Source organism: Schistocerca piceifrons, chromosome 3 (genome assembly GCF_021461385.2).
Source record: "Schistocerca piceifrons isolate TAMUIC-IGC-003096 chromosome 3, iqSchPice1.1, whole genome shotgun sequence".
Taxonomy (NCBI): domain Eukaryota; kingdom Metazoa; phylum Arthropoda; class Insecta; order Orthoptera; family Acrididae; genus Schistocerca; species Schistocerca piceifrons.
In genome coordinates, this window is record NC_060140.1 from 913301381 (window position 1) to 913323660 (window position 22280).

A 22280-nucleotide genomic window follows, 5' to 3' on the forward strand; every position below is an offset into this window, starting at 1 on the left:
AGACCCGAGAAGAATATCAACCGGAACGTGATAAGAAAAAGTATAAGTAAAGTGGACGCAAAGACGTACTAGCAAACATTACTGAGTAGAAAAGTCTAATGATGAATTTGAAAAGGCATTTAAAAACTACTTCTTGTGACGTGAGGGGGGAGTAAAGCTGTACATAAATGGTATACTGTGTGTAACTGGATATCGGGGATATAGACTGTCTGTCCAACAAGTTTCAAGACTGATTTGTTCCTGGCGTATAAGCTGTGTCACAGCAGTAACTACGGTGGCAGCTTAAACCAACAATTGTAAACATCAGGTGTGCAGTCTCGATATCACTTTACGAGAAGATAGTGCTAAGCAGTGGACTTGTGGCCGTACGTCAACGTTGTTGTGGCACAAATAGCAATGGAGCAACGCTCTCCAGTGTGTTTTGAAGAAGAGAAAACTGTGTGTTTCTCTCATACACCTTGACTCCTGAACAAAATCGATGACGTATGGGCACCTACCCAGTACTGTTCTTTTCTAGAAAAAAATCACCACAGGTGTTATGAAACCGAAAAAAGAAGTGCAGAAATTCACATGCAGATTCACATGCAGATTTGACGACATAACCGACATTCAAGCCCATATTACACCCTAGTCCGAAAGAAGGACGGGTCCGACCGTTTCCCATGACTGTATGAACGTTTTTTACGTTTTACTCGAGTGGAGAGAGACGATGCAGAGCCGGTCGGAGTGGCCGAGCGGTTCTAGGCGCTACAGTCTGGAAACGCGCGACCGCTATGCTCGCAGGTTCGAATCCTGCCTCGGGCATGGATGTGTGTGATGTCCTTAGGTTAGTTAGGTTTAAGTAGTTCTAAGTTCTAGGGGACTGATGACCTCAGAAGTTAAGTCCCATAGTGCTCAGAACCATTTGAACCATTTTGACTATGCAGAACAACTGAATCGTTAAAACCATTACCTTAACTTCTCTCTATTATTCGTTAACCCAACCTCGAAAACATTTTTGGCTCAAGAGGTAATGAATAGTGCATAAGTCATAATGTGTAAACTAGAAACATCGTGAATAGCAAATTACTACACCTTATCTCCCTCCCACCTCCAAACCAAAGACAAGCAGATAAAGAACAAAGAAAAATGGTTTGTGGATAGAAGTAGTTAGTAAAGACAAATGTCATTGCACACCACAACTTAAAACGATTCGATTACACATCGCTGATAAACGTACAGATGAGATCCATTTCACCAGACAAACGAATATAAGTGAATACAAATCAACTAATCATTAAGTATGCCATTGTGGTATTTGACTGGAAAAGATATCAATTTGTCTGACGAATCATAATAATTATTCTCATCCGTGGTGGAAATGCACTGCTCAGCCCAATCACTGTGATCACTGCCCACCACCAAAGTTAATGCCTCGTAATGTGCAAGGAAAATATACACACATCCAAAAACGTTTTGCATCAACCCAGTTCCCAGAACGTCTGGATGTTGTATGGCAGACACAGCCACTTTGACTATTCAAAAATGTCACTAAACACACCCAGAGATGTAGACAACCATACATGAGCAGCGCCTATTAGACGGAGGGGGGTCCGACAGCCGATCAGTTCCAGTCATTCCACCAGGAAGGAGGTACACAGGTCGTCTTGTCTGTAGTTCAGCCATGCCTAGACGGTCAATAGCGCGGTTGGATACGCAAGGAAGGGCTCTCAACAAGGGAAATGTCCAAGCGTCTCGGAGTGAACCAAAGCGATGTTGTTCGGACATGGAGGAGATACAGAGAGACAAGAACTGTCCATGACATGCCTCGCTCAGGCCGCCCAAGGGCTACTACTGCAGTGTATGACCGCAACCTACGTATTATGGCTTGGAGTAATCCTGACAGCAACGCCACCATGTTGAAAAATGCTTTTCGTGCAGCCACAGGACGTCATGTTGCGACTCAAACAGTGCGCAATAGACTGCATGATGCTCAACTTCACTCCCGACGTCCATGGCGAGGTGCGTCTTTGCAACCACGACACCATGCAGCGTGGTACAGATGGGCCTAACAACATTCAGAATGGGTCGTTCAGGATTGGTGTCACGTTCTCTTCGCTGATGAGTGTCGCATATGCCCTCAACCAGACAATCGTCGGAGACGTGTTTGAGGCTGAACTCCTTAGACACACTGTCCAGCGAGTTCAGCAAGACTGAGGTTCCCTACTGTTTTGGGGTGGCATTATGTGGGGCCGACGTACGCCTCTGGTGCGCCGTAACGGCTGTAAGATGGCGAGGCATTCGTTTTCATGGACGACAATTCAGGCCCCCATCGTGCTCATATTGTGAATGGCTTCCCTCAGAATAACGACATCGCTCGACCAGAGTGGCCAGCATGTCCTCCAGACACGAACCCTATCGACACGCATGGGATGGATTGAAAAGCGCTGTTTATGGTCGACGTAACCCACCAACCACTCTCAGGGATCTACGCCGAATCGACGTTGAGGAGTGGGGCAATCTGGATCCACAGTGCGTTGATGAACTTGCGGGTAGTATGCGTAGTAAGCCACGAGTAAAACAGGCATGCATCAATACAAGAGGACGTGCTACTGGAAATTAGAGGTACCGGTGTGTACAGCAATCTGGACCACCACCTCAGAAGGTCTCGCTGTATAGCAGATCAACATCCTGTGTGTGGTTCTCATAAGCAATAAAAAGGGCGGAAATGATGTTTATGTTGATCTCTATTACAATTTTCTGGAACTCTCAGAACAGATGTGATGCAAAACTTTTTATGTGTGTATAAAAGTAGCAAAGGCAAATGGGGAACCATTTTAGCGATGACGTCGGCCACAAATGACGAAATCCACTGACAGAAGCGACTTTGACAATGGGGAGGTTCTTATGGTCTGGCGCCAGGGAACCAGCATCTCGGTAACGGTGAAGCTAGTCTTGTCTACGCGTGCTGCTATGGTGTTGGAGGACTGTGAAACCACGAGAGGGCGACATGGTATGTACGTCCACGCCTCATCACATAACGTGGTCGGAAGCTTGCGTGCTCTGTAAAGCAGAACAGGCGGCGATATGTGGGAGATCTGACGACAGAGTACAATTCTGGTGCTGGCACAGGTGTTTCGGAGCATATTATTCGGCAAATGCTCATAGGAAACGACTCCAGTGTGTCCCACGTTGATCCAAAGACATCGCTAATTACGATCTCAGCAAGCATGGGATTAACGATATTGCATCGTGGGTCAGTGTGTCACTTGTCGCTTGGGAGGATGAAACAAGTTTCTTGTCAGACTCCGATACAGAAGCGCCCTCGTCCTGGTGACGGCTACGGTGTTATTCTATGGGGGCACTAACCGGGGCTTCCATGGGACCTGCAGCAATAATCGAAGGCAACATGACAGCTGTGGACTACGTGAGAATTATTGCGGGTCACCTGCATCCCTCCATGCATGATCCCTGACGATGTTGGCGTCTTCCAGCGGAATATCTGCCGGTGCCAAATGGCCTGAACGTGTTACAGTGGTTTAAGGAGCATGGTGGTTAAATCACGTTGGTGTCTTGCCCATCAAATTCGCCCGACCTGAACTAAATGGATGCATGTGGGACAATATCAGGCGTCAGTTTCGTGCCCACAAGGTACGATCTCGTAATTTAAGGGAACTGTATACCTGTGCATAGGTATCTGGCGTAGGCATTCCACATTTACACGTTGGATCGCTTCCGCACGAAAGTTGAAAGGAAAACCTGCGCAGAAGAGGGAGGGGTTTTGAAATCTACGTAATAATAAACACCAAAGAAGTTACACCAAAGAAATAACGAGACATGAAAGTGACACTTACCGAGATCAAGTGCACGCAACATATTGACGACCACAGATGTGGAATTTAAAGGGTTTCCAATGTTGGTTTAGGCAAATGCTGAGCACGTCTGCAATCTCCACTAATGAAACATGATTCACAGACAATAACAATGGTACTAGATCGATTGAATCACTAGCAGCACAGACTGAAGAGTCGAGGTGACAGGGTATAACGCAAATGCAAGCCGTGTATAACCTTAAGTATAACATTTCACTGCAACTAACGCTACCATCTGGGAGGAATTTTGCATCGTTTGGCCGTGTTGACCTAGTGGACAGAGGGTATCGAACTATGATTTCGTACAAATTGCAATTAGCAGAAAAACTAAAAGACTTTATTTTTGGAAGTTAAGAAAGTAATTAAATACATCTAAAAGAATGAATATACGATCGCCAACCTAATTAGGCATAATAATTTAGAATATTAAGTTCAAAGAGTTTAACTGTAAGTTTACGAAAGGAATTTTCGTTACTTCTTTCTTTGTAAAGCCGCGCGGGATTAGCCGAGCGGTCTAAGGCGCGGCAGCCATGGAGTGCGGGGCTGGTCCCGGCGGAGGTTCGAGTCCTCCCTCGGGCATGGGTGTGTGTGTTTGTCCTTAGGGTAATTTAGGTTACGTAGTGTGTAAGCTTACGGACTGATGACCTTAACAGTTAAGTCCCATAAGATTTCACACACATTTGAACATTTCTTTGTAAAGTGCAATGAACACGCACAACTACCAGACGAACTGAACAGTAGATAGCAGTAGTTATCATTCGTCTATTGGCAGTCATGCAAAAACGAATGGCCCTATACATCTGTTAATAATTGTCATCTCAACCATTAACCGATTCAGTACCAAATGTTATCAAAGGCATCACAAGACCAAATTTGAGCATGAACAGATTTAACTAACACCCAAACATCACAAATGCAATTAAATGACACTATACATACACATTTTATATTCACTCTACTGTGGAAATGTTTCATATTTCATTAGCAAAACTACTGTTTAGATTAAACTCTCATACAAGCAATTTGCATCACACCTATACTGATTTCCAACCCCCACTTGAGATTATTTATCTTTCAATTCTTTATAGCAGTTTACACTAACAATATTATTAATTATCTTCAGAAATAAGTTCAAGGTAACGTTAAGTTTCAGATAGGTTCAAAATTGTGCGCCTCTTTCATTACTTGTGAAGCAAGTGATTTTAATTAACAACATTTATGTCCTTTAGCACTAAGACTTTAACACATTCAAAGCAGAAACAATTCAAAGCTAAATAAAGTTTTTTTTATAAGTTCCAAGTTATATGCTCTCTCTTTACCTGTGAAATAAGTAATTTAACTAGCCACAATTATATGCTTTAACACTGAAATTTAGGCACATTCAAACAGAAACAAGTTAGTGGTTCTTCATGAACAGGATACTCGATGTTTAGCACCTTTAGGATAGGGCCCTGCTTGGTTTCATGAACAGGACAGTTTCAAAGTTCAAACACGAATTTTTATCATTGAAATTATTATTGAAAAACACTCACACACAAGCATACTGGTTCGTACTAGTATACATATCTGATTTCCACAGTTGGTGAAGCCGTGGTGCAATAATGGTGACAAGCACCTGGCGGCTATCTGGTCCCACCTTTGGCGGTTTAATGCTCTATTCAAATCTTCTTGACGACGTATTAATCATTTTAGAGCTATTCCAAAATGCGACAGCACCATTCTACAGCCAAAACCACATCCGAGGCCATTCCATCATGAATCGGTTTCTGAATGCCTCACTTGGCACCCGCGGTGTTGACTGTACAGCTGCTGGCCACTGACTGCGTAATGTGCTCTCTCTCTCTCTCTTGCCGCCCAGATTGACCGCCAATACCACATTTTCCCTCGCGCCACACCACTTCCGTAGCGGAGGGGGTTCTCTGTACCTTTTTTTCCCTTATAATACAACTTCCCTAAGTATCAACCAGTTTTGTACATACAATTTATCTTTTATAAACAGGCATAATTTATAAATTTTCATTATTTAAACACACTGTTAAGTTTTTTTTATGCATACATCACAAACTTCCACTTCCCTCCGGCAATTCAAAGACATTAATCAGTAAAGACCAAACATTTCATGGTTACATACATGAAATTACACAGTGTAAATTATTTATAATCGATCTTGTTGTTACAAGGGGTTTGTGCTGGCGTATGCGTTTCTCATGAAAATACGCAAATTATAAACACCAAAAACATTCCAAATAGGCAACAAACTCTTAACAAATGTATTCGGTAATCATAGAACACCAATTAAATAAATTCAACATGAAAAGAAAAAAACCTTTAGTGAAAGAAAAGTTTACACTTAAGATTTAAAAAACAGCAATTAAAAGCATGCATAACACACAGTAATTAGTAGGAAGACTTGTAACTCCAAAGTAAACACCTGCGATTCACATAACAGTAATTAAAAGCTATCTCAATGAATCGGCGATGAACACAACAAAGCATTTAAGTCAAAATATTATTACACTTTCAGCTGAAAGCATATCAGCCACAAAAATAACTGAGTTGTAGTCTGTTATGGTCAAAAGCCCCACTGAGAAAAAATTCAACAATGAAATTATAACTTGAATGAATAACCTAACCACAGGCGTCCGCAAGAGGTGCAGTAGGGCGCACTTGCCATTCCCCAGCTTCCCCTGGAATGTGAAGTACAGAATTTTTATTAATTACGTAATTGTCGTACGCCATGGATAACCATCAGGTCTCTGAGACATACCACGTTTTTCTGTGTCATATCTAAAAATTATTTATTGTGGAATGTAACTCTCAAACCAACCAACTCTTTTACGTAAAAATGGCGATTTTACTGTCTTCTCCCTCGCCCCCTCTCAACCCCCCAACACCCCCCCCCCCTTTCAGGAGAAAAATTCTGCGGACGGCCATAAACGTAGCCATAGCTATTACATCCATTTATGAAGAACAAATTTATGTTCCAGATGCAAGTGTGTGATTAAATCATACACTCCTGGAAATGGAAAAAAGAACACATTGACACCGGTGTGTCAGACCCACCATACTTGCTCCGGACACTGCGAGAGGGCTGTACAAGCAATGATCACACGCACGGCACAGCGGACACACCAGGAACCGCGGTGTTGGCCGTCGAATGGCGCTAGCTGCGCAGCATTTGTGCACCGCCGCCGTCAGTGTCAGCCAGTTTGCCGTGGCATACGGAGCTCCATCGCAGTCTTTAACACTGGTAGCATGCCGCGACAGCGTGGACGTGAACCGTATGTGCAGTTGACGGACTTTGAGCGAGGGCGTATAGTGGGCATGCGGGAGGCCGGGTGGACGCACCGCCGAATTGCTCAACACGTGGGGCGTGAGGTCTCCACAGTACATCGATGTTGTCGCCAGTGGTCGGCGGAAGGTGCACGTGCCCGTCAACCTGGGACCGGACCGCAGCGACGCATGGATGCACGCCAAGACCGTAGGATCCTACGCAGTGCCGTAGGGGACCGCACCGCCACTTCCCAGCAAATTAGGGACACTGTTGCTTCTGGGGTATCGGCGAGGAGCATTCGCAACCGTCTCCATGAAGCTGGGCTACGGTCCCGCACACCGTTAGGCCGTCTTCCGCTCACGCCCCAACATCGTGCAGCCCGCCTCCAGTGGTGTCGCGACAGGCGTGAATGGAGGGACGAATGGAGACGTGTCGTCTTCAGCGATGAGAGTCGCTTCTGCCTTGGTGCCAATGATGGTCGTATGCGTGTTTGGCGCCGTGCAGGTGAGCGCCACAATCAGGACTGCATACGACCGAGGCACACAGGGCCAACACCCGGCATCATGGTGTGGGGAGCGATCTCCTACATTGGCCGTACACCACTGGTGATCGTCGAGGGGACACTGAATAGTGCACGGTACATCCAAACCGTCATCGAACCCATCGTTCTAACATTCCTAGACCGGCAAGGGAACTTGCTGTTCCAACAGGACAATGCACGTCCGCATGTATCCCGTGCCACCCAACGTGCTCTAGAAGGTGTAAGTCAACTACCCTGGCCAGCAAGATCTCCGGATCTGTCCCCCATTGAGCATGTTTGGGACTGGATGAAGCGTCGTCTCACGCGGTCTGCACGTCCAGCACGAACGCTGGTCCAACTGAGGCGCCAGGTGGAAATGGCATGGCAAGCCGTTCCACAGGACTACATCCAGCATCTCTACGATCGTCTCCATGGGAGAATAGCAGCCTGCATTGCTGCGAAAGGTGGATATACACTGTACTAGTGCCGACATTGTGCATGTTCTGTTGCCTGTGTCTGTGTGCCTGTGGTTCTATCAGTGTGATCATGTGATGTATCTGACCCCAGGAATGTGTCAATAAAGTTTCCCCTTTCTGGGACAATGAATTCACGGTGTTCTTATTTCAATTTCCAGGAGTGTAGATACAAGAATTGCTGCACCAAATATTATTTCAAGAACTTCACAAAATAGTGCTAGCTAGGAGTCTCATAATCAAGCGCGACCAACCGCATGTCCAACGTGTCAAAAGTCAGACCGAGAATGGAGTCAACGTCGTACAGAACACTTACCCACGTACGCTACGTAGCTCAAGTGCCTGTTCTATGTACCGTAAGAACACAGTCAGCCACGGACTTGAACCAAATTCCCATTCGCTTCGGGGAACCCTGTAAGCAAGGCACACAGCTCAAGACGAGTAAATGCCAGTGCTCTCTAGGAAAAGATATCTATGACGCCAAGATAACACCGGCCGGGTCGTACTCCTCGCATTCGGAACCGCTATCTCGTGTTTTCAACCCCCAACTTCCATCCATGCGCTCTCTCCACGTCCAAGCTGTTGCACTGCTCCCAGACGGACTCTCTTCGGTCACCGTGGCCTCTGGCTCATTGATGATGGTGGTATTTAGGCTTCCCCGCTCCGCCCTCCCACCAAGGCGAAAACCCTGCAGCCCTGGTCTCACTTCAGCGTGACGGAAAATGCTGCGTCCTGCGGAGGCATGGTACACACCAGAGACAACAAAATTTATGCGATGTATACTCGTATATGCAGACTAAGGCGATGAGTGAAAATTCGTAGCAACGCCAAGATTCAAAAGCGGGTCTCCTGCTGACTACGCAGATGCACTTAACCACTGTGGTATGCTGGAATAGTGGCTTCGAACAACCGTATGTACTAACCTAGCTCGCCTCCTTCCACAAACAGCCGCCCGCGGTGGCCGAGCGGCTCTAGGCGCTTCAGTCCGGAACCGTTTGAATGCTACGGTCGCAGGTTCTAATCCTGCCTCGGGCATGAATGTGTGTAATGTCCCTAGTTTAGTTAGGTTTATGTAGTTCTAAGTTCTGGGGGGCTGATGACCTCAGATGTTAAGTCACATAGTGCTCAGAGCCATTTGAACCGCGCCGGCCGCGGTGGTCTCGCGGTTCTAGGCGCTCAGTCCGGAACCGCGCGACTGCTACGGTCGCAGGTTCGAATCCTACCTCGGGCATGGGTGTGTGTGATGTACTTAGGTTAGTTAGGTTTAAGTAGTTCTAAGTTCTAGGGGACTGATGACCACAGATATTAAGTCCCATAGTGCTCAGAGCTATTTGAACCATTTGAACCATTTTTGAACCTCCACAAACTAAATTCCCACCCTGGCACAGTGGCTTTCCGCAACTCCTCGGACGACCCTAACAACTCGAACAGCATTGCACTGACTATCTAACTGTACTGGAATACCGGAGACCCAGGTTTGAATCCAAGATTTGTACCAAGTATTGGTAAAAAATTTTCATTCGCCGCTTCAAAATCAAATGGCTCTGAGCACTATGGGACTTAACTTCTGAGGCCATCAGTACCCTAGAACTTAGAACTACTTAAACCTAACTAACCTAAGGACATCACACACATCCATGCCCAAGGCAGGACTCGAACCTGCGACCGTAGCGGTCTACATACATACATCATAGATGTTTGAGGCATGAAAAGGTCTCTGGAGCCGTAGAGTTTCATTTGATAGAAATTTGCTCGACTCACAGACCGACGGCTTAAAATAGTCGATGGTTGAGGCGGTACGAAGGGCATCCAGTGGCAAAGTTAAAATTAATAATTGACAAAAAGTTAAAACAAACTAATTTGAACCCAGTTCATGCCACAAAGCGAGGAATAAGAATAATTCAGTCGATATCAGAATTTAATAATATTAAGCGATTCGTACTTAACCATTACTTGCGTAATGTAGGAATAGTAATGAAACAATGCTAGACCAAAGGTGGCATCTGTTCGTGAGCAGATATTCAGTGATAAAAGTAGCTGTCTAGAACATCAACGCTTATGATTAGTTGTGGACATCACGCTGGTTACCGTAGTGTACTAGTTCGATGTGAGGCTCCTGTTGTCTGTCTTGGAGATCAGCTAAGTAGCGTGAAATTCAGATCTTTATTAATATATATATATATGAAAAATACGTCAATGTATGCCATGTAACATTCTGACGCCGACGGTAGAGTGTTTCTCTGAAAAATTAAGCATACTTTGCTCAACAATTTACGCGAGGAACGTTCAATAGTAGACAAAACATGTTCCTTTCGGCTACAGTAGTGATTAGAAGGTCTTCTGCAACCGTCCAGAACTATTTTTTAAGCATATGTTTAAAACTTCGTCTGTTATCCCAAGATATGTCGTAGTCAGGGATTGAAGCAGTGATCTAAGAAGTGTAGAATAAATTTCTTTCATTCCGGTCAATGATCACAAACCTTTTAGTCCTTAGACTACCGGTTTCTGTCTGCAATGGCCAGCCGGCCGTTGTGACCAAGCGGTTCTATGCGCTTCAGTCTGGAACCGCGCGTCCACTACGGTCACAGGTTCGAATCCTGCCTCGGGCATGGATGTGTGTGATATCCGTAGGTTAGTTAGGTTTAAGTAGTTCTAAGTTCTAGGGGATTGATGACCTCAGATGTTAAGTCCCATAGTGCTCAGAGCCATTTGAACCATTTGCAATGACCATCTTAAGATCTGGAGCAAAACATAAGAAATTAAATACAATCTTGTTATTTTATTATACTTCTCTCGGAACAGCGCTTCGTAAGATATGTGAGCCCGCTGACGGTTACGTTCCTGCTACTTCTCGCCTATCTGTGTCCTGGCGGCTACGCCAAACGCATGTCGCTGATTATTTACTTTAATGTTTGGTTTTCAAATGGCTCTGAGCACTATGGGACTTAACTTCTGAGGTCATCAGTCACCTAGAACTTAGAACTACTTAAACCTAACTAACCTAAGGACATCACACATGTCCATGCCCAAGGCAGGATTCGAACCTGCGACCGTAGCAGTCACGCGGTTCCGGACTGAAGTGCCTAGAACCGCACGGCCACCCCGGCCGGCGTTTGGTTTTCATCATTTCGTTTTTTCCCTAGTAACACTACCAACTTTATATTAATTTATTAGCGCCGTGCGTATGTTATGAGTTTTATCTAAAATGATTACAAGAGCGCCTCAAAATCACATATTATTACCTAACAATTTTCTTTTTAATGATTTTAGATTTTACTTTGTTCGTGTATTTAATTGTTATATTTTATCACTGCAATAACTTACACATTTGTAAGCCCAGTATAGACTTTACCTGCTATACTCTTCGTGTATTGCATTCTGTGTAATCTTATAACGACAAATATGTGTACACTTAGGGTAGCGAAATCTAATGTACTTACGACACAAATGTGTGTTGTGGGTCTTGTTCTGCTGTTTGTTACGAACAGTAGCGCTATCGACAGTATGACTCAGCCGGCAATGTAGCCTAGCCTCCACCATATTTTAAATAGATGTGATTTTGTAAATATTTTGTGACAGTGCTACTGTGGCTTTGTTATACTAGGACATATTATGAAACAGACACGTCGCGTCATATTTTAATCGCACGTTCCACATCCATAAGAGTAATACTTTTTCTTTATGACACATTTTATTGTTTTAAGATGCAGTCTGACCTCTAGTTGTATTTCATTTCCTATGTTTTACTGCAGATCTAAAGATGGTCTTTGCTGACCGAAGCCGATAGTGTAAGGACCAAAATTTTTATTATAATTGACGGATATAAAAGAAATTTATTATCTGTTATGATCATACACCTTGTATAGCGACGTGAAGCATCACGCGTAGTCTAAAACATATATAGCATCCATATAGTCCATGTATCAAAGGAGTTAGACACATCCACTACCTACAGTTCTTCATGTGTAAGAACCGCTTTTTCTCTACTGAAAATAACGTCGCTTAACGAGAAAAATTTGAACCGACATACACCACAGGACGGAAATACTGGAATATTAGTTCTGTACCATTCCGTCAAGGCGTTACACATTACACAGTGTGACACACTACATGGTGTAACACCCTCTACATGGTTTAACATACTCTATTTCCGTCTGCGGATAGTTGATATTTGGAGTCTCCTTATGGAAATTGTCTGCAATTTTCCAAACAGACCGATGATTTACTTATTTCCAATAAATTTGACTTAGAAAATAAGTTCTCTTTTCGTAACTGTGTTTAAACATTTTATTTTCGCTATGCTGTTTTGCACTTTTGTGATGTCTCTACCACATAGAGCATTTTTTGAATTTATGCTATTCAAATAACTTTAGATGGCTCAGGTAAACCACTGCGTTATATCTTCCAACAAATTTACTGGAAAACACGACGACAGTGTGAGTAAAGAAAATCGTATTTGTATGATTACGTACTGACATTTTTCTGGTGTACTGACCATGAAACGAAAAGAAGGGGGGAAATCAAGTATACTCTGACAGGAACGCTTGGTAGGATATGGGTAGAGGTCTTAAAGGATTCCGATGACCGAAGTAAAAGCTTCCGATATCAGTCGTTGTCAGCAACAGTAGTTACGTTGTGCTTAAAATTTAACTCACGGTATCACTATTACGTTTTTCGTCTATTTCTCTTGCATGCGGTCTGAGACAATAATTATTATTCGCTATTACAGTGTCTGCCTTGTTTAGAAGTACGATCCAATGTTCATTTGGAAATGCACTACCACGACTACAGCTGTTATGCAATACAAGAGATGTATGCAGATATCGACAATCATCAGCTGTATAATGGAACGACGACAACAAAATTTTGTGCCAGATCGGGACCTCCTATCACGAGCGGTCGCCTTACCATTACGCTATCCGGGCACGCTTCACGGTTGGACCCAAACTTCCATATGTCGACAACCATTACGAAATTATCGAAAGCTGCCACAAAGTGACACGGAGGCAGTTCTAGGATACTCCATCCACTGAAATCTTCGCTTCGCGGACCGTCTGCTGTTTGTGTATTACATACAATACAAGATATATTTAATATAAAATCACTGAATGTCCCTGCGTACCACATCATAACAGTTTAAGTTCAGAATGAACAGTTTAATACACTGAGCAGTGTGGCCTGTTACCGTGACTTAGTATTATGGGGAATTAACGAACATTTTATAAACGAAATATGTGATATATGTTTAAGAATATGGAAGATGTCACAACTTGTAACATGCTTTCATTAACTTCTCAATGTTGTGGAAATGTTTATCAGGAACGTTAAGGAAAGTTCAGCAATTACTTCAGAAAACTCAGCACACGAAAAGTATCAATATTATGAAAGGGTGTGTTCTATTAAAATCTGTTCGCGATCGGCAGTTGTCTACTTTATCGACAATCGTCTGTTTTATAGAAAGTAAATTACGAAATCAGACTTCTGCAGACATAGATTGAAGCCGGGTGCTGTGCTTCCATTGTTGTTATTGTTGTTGTGGTCTTCAGTCCTGAGACTGGTTTGCTGCAGCTCTCCATGCTCCTCTGTCCTTCTTCATCTCCCAGTACCTACTGCAGCCTACATCCTTCTGAATCTGCTTAGTGTATTCACCTCTTGGTCTCCCTCTACGATTTTTACCCTCCACGCTGCCCTCCCATACTAAATTGGTGATCCCTCGATGTCTCAGAACATGTCCTACCAACCGATCCCTTCTTCTAGTGAAGTTGTGCCACAAGCTCCTCCCCAATTCTATTCAATACCTCCTCATTAATTATGTGATCTACCCATCTAACCTTCAGCATTCTTCTGTAGCACCACATTTCGAAAGCTTCTATTCTCTTCTTGTCCAAACTATTTATCGTCCACGTTTCACTTCCATACATGGCTACACTCCATACAAATACTTTAAGAAACGACTTCCTGACATTTAAATCTACACTCAATGTTAAAAAATTTTTCTTCTTCAGAAACGCTTTCCTTGCCATTACCAGTCTACATTTTATATCCTCTCTACTTCGACCATCATCAGTTATTTTGCTCCCCAAATAGCAAAATCTAATTTCCTCAGCATCACCCGACTTAATTCGTCTACATTCCAGTATCCTCGTTTTGCTTTTGTTTATGTTCATCTTATACCCTCCTTTCAAGACACTGTCCATTCCGTTCAACTGTACTTCCAAGTCCTTTGCTGTCCTGACAGCTTCCATTAGAGTTTCATATTATCGAACTGGCTTAAAGTGGTATTTGTTTATGCACCATTCTTCTTACTGGTTCGATGCTGCCCGGCACGAATTTTTCTCTTGTGGAAACCTCTTCATCTAAGAGTAGGATTTATACCCTACACTTTCAATAACGAGGGTACCTAAAAAAATGATACATTATCGCGACAGGTCAAGGAAATATTACTGAATGCTGCACTATGTGTCAAAGTGACTAAGGTACAAGACGTTATTTTTCAACATGGTAACCAAGTCTCTAAACAACGGTCCGGACGTTGTAAAATCTGCGATTGCTGCGAATAAGTCCCCTCGACTGGGTGCAGTCAGCGTCAATGGCCTTCCTTCCCGATTAGTGTCATCCCACATCTGCGAGCCTTTGTCAAATTTTTGCCACCATTTCCTGACGGCTAGACACGACACTGCATATAGTACACTCGTCGCCAGAATTTTACGATGAATCTGTGTGCAGTTTAGACGTTTTTGCCACAAGAATCGTAATGTCCCCCGTACTTCAGCTTTGGAGGTCGTTTGCAATTGCCACGCCATTTCTCTCCCACTGTCTGATGTACCTATTATCCATACCGTAACAGAGATGTGCCTCCAAGGAAACCAGAACATGTCCTCTCTTCTGAAAAGGCACCACTTCTGTTGCGCAATTATCGTAGCATGGGATGGCATGTGTGACTTCCTTTTTGAAGTCCTCTCGAATTAGTTGGATATATTCCACTCTCTGTCTTCCTCTGCAGTTTTTAACATCTACAGCTACTACTTGTAGGGAAGCCTTCCTTTGAAGACTTAATAATCCTCATATATTCCGTCCCTTCTTCTTGTCAGTCTTTCTCCTACGTGCCTTTCTTCGACGATTGTGTGGAGAACGTCTTGATTCCTTCACTAATAGTCCAACGTCCGTCTAAAGCCCCACTCCCAGACTCTACGATTTTCTTCCTTTCTGGTTTCCCCACAATCCATAATTTACAACTTACGATGTTGTGCACCATACGGACATTCTCCGAAACTTCTTCCTTGGATCAAGGCCGATATTTGATATTAGCAGACTTCTGTTGCCAAGGAATGCCCTCTTTCCCTGTGCTAAGCTGGGTTTTATGTTCTTACTCCGTCTTTCATGTGTTATTTTGGAGGCTATGTAACAGAATTCCCTAATAAAAACGTTCTGTAGACAAAGTACTTCTTTTTTCCGACAACCCGTTTCGACAAACTTGGTTGTCATCCTATGGACTTCAAAAATGTTTGTTAGAAAACGTGTTCACTGTGAGCTGGAACCTCATGCCAAGTTATCATATTAATGGATAAAATTTAGTACATTGCGAAAGTTTTGTCAGAAGTAAAACATTTACAATCAAAAGTCACGTTATGCACATGACCACGTCCGGTTATGTAGCACTCAGATATGATTTTTAGAGCCTTTCAAAATCACTATATATAGTAAAATGTACATTATCACGTCTGATTACGTTAGCTTGACATCTTCCATTAATACTGATGATCTATCTTGTACGGCGTATATGGTGAGTTGTTCCAATAATATTGATGATGTTCCAATAATATTGATGATCTACCTTAGAGGGCGTATAAGGTGACTTGCACCATATACGCCGTATAAGGTGGATCATCAATATAGAAAGTTTCTTATCATGTAAGAGAGATCAAATGGTTCAAATGGCTCTAAGCACTATGGGACTTAACATCTGAGGTCATCAATCCCCTAGACTTAGAACTACTTAAACCTAACTAACCTAAGGACATCATACACATCCACGCCCGAGGCAGGATTCGAACCTGCGACCGTAGCGGTCGCGCGGTTCCAGACTGTAGCACCTAGAACCGCTCGGCCACCCCGGCCGGCCGACCGTAGCAGCAGCGCGGTTCCGGACTTATGCGTCTAGAACCACTCGGCCATAGCGGCCGGTTAAAATAGATCACTCCTCATTTCTCAATGTGAGAAAATTCAACAGACTTCCTTAACTTCGTTTAGCTTAAAGTCCCCAATTTTTGTATGTTAACTGCTAACCTCATGTTTGCTACTCCTCATTGCTGTCGTCTTTCTTCAGTTCACTGCCAAACTAGTAATATCTGTACTCCTTACTCTGTTCATTCCACTCAACACTTCCTCTAATTCTTCATTAGTGATTTACAAGATTTTTCAGGTACAAATTACAGATGCAGGTTTGCTTATGCATATGCATATGCATTTGCATATGCGATGTGGGTGCGAATATCATACCCTTATTTTCGCAAACGTTTATTCGTGGAGTCTACACGTATATGTACAGGACCCATTAATTTCAAATTATTGTATTACATTGTGTATCGAGCGACATCGATGACAACTACATAAAGCTTCACGATGGATAGCAATCCATTTTTGATAAAGTATAACACTCGACGAAAATTAAGCAAGACGAAACAGAAAAGTGGTGCACGATAAGGAGGTGGAAGGAGGGGCAGTGTGTAGCGGGTTTGGCGGGCACCGCCCATCGCAGAAGACAAGGCGTTCTTGGAGCGCGCCGTGTGGTCGGATGTGGCGGGGAAGACGAGGCCGGCCCATGCTATATAAGCCCGTGGCCAGCCACACACTGGGCAGGAACAGTTCAGTCCGAAGCAGCAGCCGCAGAAGACATGAAGGTCCTGGTGAGTAGCCGACAGCGCACAGGGGCGGAGGCGCTGAAGCTCAGGGGCCAGGGGTCACGCGACAGAGAGCACGGCCGCCTGCCTCGTCTACCGGCGTTACAATACACAGTCTGTCATCAAGTCTATTCACACGACAGTACATTTGTAGTTCTATCATGGAAAAGAACCATATTCACAGAAAATTTCACCTAGAATGTTTATTGAATCAGCCACGAACCACACATCTGCTTCCAGTTCGGAGAATGGGTCTGGTGAATCACTTTTTCATACGTTTCTACGCGAATATTTCTATATTTTACATCCAATCAAACGCCCTTCATAGTTGAATACTCAGTTGCACTTGCAATAAAGAATTCGCAGAATAATGCTGCCTTCCTCCGCGAGTTTAATTGATGAACGGTTCTCAAGTAAGTTGCTGCCTAAAAGTGACATTCTGTAACAACGTTTGAACTTGCCATTGACAGACAAGATACTAAAAAAAAATTTCCCCTGCGTGTTAGTAAGCTATTCTTTCATTGTCCAATGAATGAAAAGTGTCCTCTTTGTTACGAATACTGTATCAGGACGGCAAAATATATCACGAAAAATAATACGTCTTTTTTTAACGCTTTAGAAAGAATTATACCTTTTAAGCTTATAACTATGTCAATAATCATACCGCAACTTAGGGATATACAAAATTAATCGCAAATGCACTGGTGGAATTCAGTTAGCACACTCATACTTCAAGAACAATAGAATATTTTCATCACCACAGAAAACATTCGCAGACAGATACGAGTAGTACCACGTCTATTCGGTCGTTGTTATAAAATGCTAATTGTCTACTAAATAAAGGAATGATTCGCCGAAGAAACAAATTTTAGATCTTGTTGAACTGTTGGATCACATCGGGCAATATTCACATTAACCATTATATAACAAAACTGATTGAAAAAAAAATCTTCGTTCGTAGTACTTATAGATTAGGAGAAAATTTTCGACAACCCTTTAGTATTTTGGTGTAATCCGAGATAAAATATAGGGATCAAAAAGTTCAAGTAAAGGAAGGCCAATGGAGGATAATGGTGCTGTTGAGATCCAATATAATTTTTTAGGAAGTCTTTTCTGAAGTTCTCTGGCTCGAGTGAAGCATTGTAAGGATGTAAATGATGCACGTTATACAGTACAGTACAACAACACTTTTACCAGCGACCCTCGGCTGTTTCTCTGCTGATGCGCTGTGTGCACGTCCCTTTTCAATGTGGACGAGACGGGTATAATTCACAGACTTCAGAAAGTTATGTCCTGTAGTTCAGATCTTCATGTTTACTTATGTAAGTTCCATAATACGTTCTCCAGTTTAAAGCCTCGTTAAAAATGTATCCATTCCTCCCCCACTACATCTTCCAATAGAGTTTGCTTTTATTCATAACTTATCTTACTTGAGAGTCAATATTCTTTGCATTGGTCATTCAGCTTTTACCTGAGTAACGTACTTTTACGATTCAATGAGCTAATGATTGCATAATGAATCTGTAGGTCGCATCCTGTCAGTTCTTCGACTGCTGTTGTCCTTTGATATCACTCTTGTGTGCGCCCCTTAATTTTCTATTTTTTGTGAATTACACTACCTACACCGTTTAACGTACTTTTATTTATCGGGATATATTATTACTAGTGGTATCATCAGATCTGAAACTCAGAACTCACGAAACAAGGTTGAGTGTCAGTTGCGAAAGTTGCCAATGAACTTTTTTTCAAGAGTTCAAAGCTTTGGATCTAATGGTAACACTATTGAAAACATGTTGTAGTAAATAAAAGTATACTACGTTATTCTGGAGTGTTAGTCGCAAAAGTTCATTATGCCTGCAGCCTTATTCCAGGAATTTGTTTTCTTTATTAATGCATATTCTAATGTCACCTACTACTCAGAAAACTCGTTCCCACACAGTCAGCCAGCTCTTCCTTGGCATTCTTCTTTCAGTGTCTGCAACTGCTGCTTTGTCTCTGGCAGCGTTCATAGTCTAGAGTCGCTGCACTTCAGTCGATGTTGATTCTAACGCTAAGTTTTAGCCACACAGCCAATGAGCGGGTATTTCATTATTCAAATTCGAAAACTATAAACCAAATTTACAGTTATTTGTTGTGCTTTATGGTACAGAAATATAGAAAAATACTTCGAAGTTTGGGCGCTGTACTTCTGTGACATATGTGATGAAAGTAATTTTTTGACATGTATCAACTAAAGCTGCTTGTATTGTATTTATTCAATCATGTTTGCTTCACAGGATTTAGGTATTAGCCACCATTCATCTATGGCTAAAGCATATATAGTCGATGAGTATACATCATATCTTATTACAGGTATAAGCTCTTATGTACAGTTTCATGTACAGAGTGTATGAAAAAGAACTCACTAGTTTGAGGTATAAATTTAATGAGGAAATTAATGAAAAATTACATCAATGAGTAAATATAATAAAAGAGAATTTCTTCAAGTTTCGTTTAATGTTAGTAGACTTCAACGTGAGATCCATTTGTTGCCCTGCACACTTCGAGACGATATTCCACTTCTTGCCACGTATTCACCGCCATTTAAGGCGTAACTGTCCCATCCGCCGCGACGATTGTTTCCTGTAAATGACTGATGTCTCTGATCTTTTCACTGTACACAAAATTTTTTATGTGGCCCCAAAAGAAAATCCCCAGGGGGTTTAAGTCTGGGTTTCGTGGTGGCCAAGGTATTGGGCTAGCACTGCCTATGTAACAGTTGCAATTTGTAGGCGTGCAACGTAAGTCTTTTACACACATCATACACCTTTAGGCACTCCTAATTGCAGACTAAGTCTGGCCAATTACTTCTTCGGGCTCTTCAGAAGTTCTCGGTCGACCCGGTGGTTTGCTTCTAAAACACTACCAGTTTCCTTGAAAGAATTTAGCCGATGACGGATAGTTTTTGCTGTAGGCGGTTCACCACCATACAAACGTTCGAAATTACGTTGCGATGTTATAGCTGACTCAGTTTTCACAAGCCAAATAACACACTGCACTTTCTGTTGCGGAGTACACATTGTTGCTAAGTTGCTCTGCACTGAACTGCAAGCACGACTGGACTGAAGTGAGGGAACAGAGGGGAAAAAAAACACCACTGGTGTCGTCTGAGGGTCAAGCAGACCTGCTAACTGCAGGGGAGAAAAACTTGGAGAGTTGATGACTCAAACATCACATACTAGAATAGTTTATATCACTTTGTACAGATTCTAGGACGCATTAAAACTAGGGAGTTCTGCTTCAAACACACTGTATGCTGTTGCAGAAAACAACATGCCGCAAAGTGTCATGACTATGCACGTTATTGACTTCCATGTATATATCATAGCACGTCATTATGGCTATCTCCCAGCTATAACATACACATCCAAATCACTTCATAGCAGTTTGTTCCACACATCAAACCAATAGATCAGAAGACGTACATATAGGTTACAGTAGAAGATTAATAGATTATGCATTTTAATATCCGTTGACTATAGGCCACAGATGTTAAGTGGTAATGCACCCTCCAGGGTAGCTAAGAGCGTTAACGCGCTGCCTCCTGGACTCGGGTAGGCGCACTGGCCCCAGATCGAATCCGCCCGACGGATTAACGACGAGGGCTGATGTGTCGGCCATCCAGGATGTGGTTTTTAGGCAGTTTTCCACGTCTCGCTAGGTGAATACCGGGCTGGTCCCCCTGTTCCACCTCCGTTACACGGCTCACAGACGTCTGAACACTTTCTCACTATTCCCTGGCTTACACTCGGCACAGACAGTTGGGGTGCACTAATTCCATCCCAGCAGGTACAGGGTGGCGGGAGGAAGGGCGTCTGGCCACCCATTAAACATTAACGTGCGAAATCCGATTAACAATGGCTGACCCTGCGTAACTGCGGGACAAAGCGCAAGTGATAGAACGGTAAGTGCTAATACCTGGAACTGTCCTGGAAAAAAATTTTGAACAAAATGTTGAGAGTTCTCCAACAAAAAATCTTCGTCATCATGTACAGCAACACTCTTTCACAGTATTATTCCTCAGAAAGTAGCAGCCCTTCAGAGTTCAGTTTTCAATATCCAGGTCTATCTACTCTTAACATCCAGCATATTCTCTAATGCATACGTTGCCTGCAGGTGATCCTGAGCTCCGTGTTGGCTGTGGCCCTGGCCAAGCCCGGCTACCTGGGTCTGGGTCTGGGGGTTCCCGCCGCCATCCCGGTGCCCGCCGACGCCCCCGACGTGGCCGTGGCTAAGGCGGCGCACCTGGCGACGCAGGCGGCGGAGGCGGCGCGCAACACGCTGGGCGTGCCCGTGGCCTCCGTCGTGCCCGCCGACGAGCCCCACGTGGCCGTCGCCAAGGCGGCGCACCTCAACATCCAGGCCGCCGAGGCCGCCCGCAACACCCTGGGCGTGCCCGCCATCGCCGCTGCCCCCGTCATCGCCGCCGCTCGCTACGCCGTGGCCGGCCCCGTCATCGCTGGGCCCGCCAACATCGTGATCGGACCTGGCGGCGTTCCCCTGGACACTCCTGAGGTATGTACTTCTACACCTTTTCCTATATCCCCTTCAGAACAGTACACATACCACGTAGTGAGACGGTGTTACTGACAAGGTGCTCTCCCTTTACAGGTGGCCAGCGCCAAGGCAGCCCATGCTGTGGCCCACGCTCAGTCCGCAGCCCTGGCTGCCGCCACCCCCGCAGACCCCGTGTCTGGGCTGCCCCTGGCCGCCGTCTACGCTGCCGGCATTCCCGCCATCCACCACGCTGACGCCATCGCCCACCTGCAGTACAAGGCCGCCCTCCTCGGTTAGAGGAGCACTGCTACAAATGACAGTCATGTACCTTTCACTCCTGTAAATAAACTGTAATTTTATGAAAAGCATTTCCTATTCATTTGCCCTTTCCATTAGGAACAGCTGAAACAATAAACTCAACGACGAAGCCCAAGGGGCCACACAATGTCGCTGGCTGCCGCATCTTCTTCTGCCATATAGAGCCATTTGGATGCATCGTCTCCAAGCCGTAGTTGGGGTTCCAGACTTCGAAACTGTTACATCTCGTTGAAGTAATTACTCAGATGACATTGTGAGCCTGAGTGGATCCCACTCCAGTCCTCCCACTAAGGAAAAATCCCTGGTATATCTGAACTGGGTTTTCCATGTGGTAGTCAGAGTCACTGAGTACTCAGCTACAGAAGAGTAACTACAACAATAGCTCATAGGAAAAATATGAAAAACGGA

At 43.9% G+C, this 22280-nt stretch overlaps 1 protein-coding gene across 1 annotated transcript; it reads left to right on the plus strand.

Moving 5' to 3' along the window:
• The first annotated feature begins 16888 nt into the window (after window positions 1-16888).
• LOC124790145 (cuticle protein 18.7-like) lies at window positions 16889-21919 on the plus strand. The gene is made up of 3 exons (XM_047257733.1): window positions 16889-17024; window positions 21174-21572; window positions 21669-21919. Exons 1-3 carry the CDS (start codon window positions 17013-17015, stop codon window positions 21849-21851), a joined length of 594 nt encoding a protein of 197 aa, XP_047113689.1. The 5' UTR covers window positions 16889-17012; the 3' UTR covers window positions 21852-21919.
• Window positions 21920-22280: the final 361 nt, after the last annotated feature.

Coding starts and splice junctions, on each gene's coding strand:
- LOC124790145 (XM_047257733.1), top strand. Junction 21,573..21,668: donor TTCCCCTGGACACTCCTGAG/GTATGTACTTCT, acceptor CTCCCTTTACAG/GTGGCCAGCGCCAAGGCAGC.